At 33.1% G+C, this 2,800-nt stretch overlaps 1 protein-coding gene across 1 annotated transcript in view; it reads left to right on the plus strand.

Annotated features, from left to right (window-relative positions):
• Uggt2 (UDP-glucose glycoprotein glucosyltransferase 2) overlaps window positions 1-2,800 on the plus strand; it is a gene marked incomplete at both ends in the record, with an annotated part of 229,519 nt that overhangs the window by 129,267 nt on the left and 97,452 nt on the right. Inside the window, one exon of the mRNA XM_023715197.1 lies at window positions 747-878. Within this exon, the coding sequence (XP_023570965.1) occupies window positions 747-878 (132 nt within the window). The remainder of the gene's footprint in view (window positions 1-746; window positions 879-2,800) is intronic.

Here is a 2,800-nt window from a genome sequence, read left to right on the forward strand (position 1 = left end):
AGCAGGAAACTCTCCGCACACTCACCGGACCTGGGCTAGGACTGGGTCTACACATACATGTATCTTTTAACCACTTACCAGTCCAATTATTTAAATTCAAAATGACCAAAAATTGAATTTTGTTGATTTTTATAGTATAGCAGGAAACATAAAAATGACAATTTTATCCAATTTATTCAGTAATTTTTCTGTGTATGGTATATCTTAAAACATTGCATACACAATATAACATTACAATCTAGACAGTAGTATGTTACTCTCCAAATTGTTTTTGTATTACTGTCTTTCTTTGAACAGCACACTTTACACTTTTATTGACCTGTTGTATTTTCTGTGGGTGCCACAGTTTCAGTAAAGCATCCACCCATTAAAAGTAATGATAAAGATATCAGTGATGGACATGCTGGTTAATATTTCACTATCTTGTATTTTTTAATTATTTGATCTATTAAACCTAGTACAAATTATAAATGACTTTTTGCACCCCTTTATTTTTAGTAAATAACAAATGAGTGCCATAATGTTTGGTCCAGAAGGTGCATAAATATTTTATAATACTTTTCCTTGCTTTTTGACTGCAGGATAGGTTGTTAGATGTGGATCAACTTGTCAGTACTGCCCATAAAATTATCATAATCATTGACCACCATAGGAATTTTCTGTTTCATTTCTTCTTTCAAGTTCTGTCAAAAGTGGACATTCATCTGTATACCCTTTGAAAAATTATATTCTCTTTGTTTCCACAGATGTACCAAAAAGTGAAGAATCAAAATATACTCACTGTGGAAAATGTGAAGAGTGTTCTCCAAAATGAATTTCCTCATGCTAATATTTGGGATATTTTGGGAATTAATTCCAAATATGATAATGAAAGAAAGGCAAGTTGAGATACTATGTTCAGTAAAATAAACCAGGTACAGAAAGATAACTGCCACATGACCTCACTATGTGGAATTAAAAGATGTACATGTCTTACGAATTATATTCCTCATACTGAGAATCCGAAGTATATCATGGATACTAAGGATACCACAAAATTCAAGTCACTCATTTAAAATGACATAGAACTCACAACACACACACATTACTGATACATTACTAATGCCTAATGTAGTTAAGTTCTACATCAATAGTTTTATACTGTATTGCTTAGGGAATAATGACAAGAGAAAAGTCTGTATATATTCAAGTTCAGTATAGTTTCTTTCTCAAATATTTTCAGTCTACAGTAGATTAAAGCCACATGTGCAGGCTCTGTAGGCACAGAGATCGACATGTATTTAAAGTAAACTCAGAACATTACAAGACCTTAGGAGCAATGAAATACAAAAGTTGTAAGGTAAACTGACATAGGCATGCTTTTTTGAAAGAATATTCTTCATTGTTGTGAATGGATTGTTGAAATGTGGGAGAGAAATAGACTGAAGGGGAGAAAGAAAGTTAACACAGACTAGGAAACAGCTAAGTTTAGAGACCTTTAGTAGAAGTAGAGGCAGAAGAAAATGGACACAATTGAGTTACGTAACAGGTACTATCCAGGGCCTTCACTAGACTGGATAGGGTAGAGGTCAGATGAGAAGCTGTTAAGGAAGATGACTCCCATGGTTCACTTCAACAACTAAATGGAGAGAAGCACATAAGCACTGCCAAAATGGAAAGGAATGGATGGAGAATAGTCTAGGAAACAGGAAGTTAGAGACCTTTTGTAGAAGTAGAATCAGAAGAAAATGGACACAATTGAGTTATTTAACATAGGCCTATGCAAAAGTCTGGTTGTCACCATGAACTTTCTTTTACACCCTCCCAAATAATAAGTCATGAAGTTCTCACTTCTGCCTGCTAAATAATTCAAGCACTGCTCATTCTCTTTGCCTTTTACCATTGATTTTTGTTCTGGCTTTTTTGCCATGTTACTACATTAGCTTCCTACCTAGTGTCCTTAATGTATGTACCTTCTCATATGGTCAGTGCATTGTTTTATTTTTTTCCATAATTTTATTGAGAAATAAGTAGCAATGAAACAGCTTCAAATCGAATTGGTAGGATAGTTCCAATAATTAACACATTGTATACTGCCTTCCTAGTGGTTATTTGTTGAAAAAGATGCAGACATATCCTATTTACAAACACTATTAGAACAAATCCCTCTATTCCTTGAATTTAGAGAATGTAGCTTTATATCTATGCCAACCATTTTGAATACACAGATACAAATGTTCATTCATCTATATCCCCTTTTTTGTTTAGTTCCATCATTTAAATATTGTAGGTATATGAACTCAGCAAAATATTCCAAAATAATCTGGTAATCCATAATAGTATAGGGTCTTCCACTTCACTGGCAATGTCAGAAGTTGTTGACCTAGTTCCCTACAGTTCAACATAACACCATGGCTTTACTTCTTCTTTTTTTTTTAACAGTATGTAATGTCTTATTTTTTTCATAATTTTATTGAGAAACAAATAGCAATGAGACAGTTTCAAATCAAATTGGTAAGACAGTTTCAATAACTAACACATTGCATACTGTCTTCCTAGTGGTTAATTACTGTACAAGCTGTGGACTTGATATCCTATTTACAAACACCATTAGAAGAAATCCCTCTATTCATTAAGAGAATGTAACTATATATCCATACTAACCACTTTGAATACACAGATACAAAATGGACATTCATCTGTATCCCCTTTTTTTGTTAAGTTCCATCATTTAAATATTATAGGTGTGTAAACTCAGCAAAATATTCTAAAAGAGTTCAGAGGTATATAATAATATTGGGTCTTCGGTTTCACTGGCAAT

Source organism: Octodon degus, unplaced genomic scaffold, assembly GCF_000260255.1.
Source record: "Octodon degus isolate 3935 unplaced genomic scaffold, OctDeg1.0 scaffold00039, whole genome shotgun sequence".
NCBI lineage: Eukaryota > Metazoa > Chordata > Mammalia > Rodentia > Octodontidae > Octodon > Octodon degus.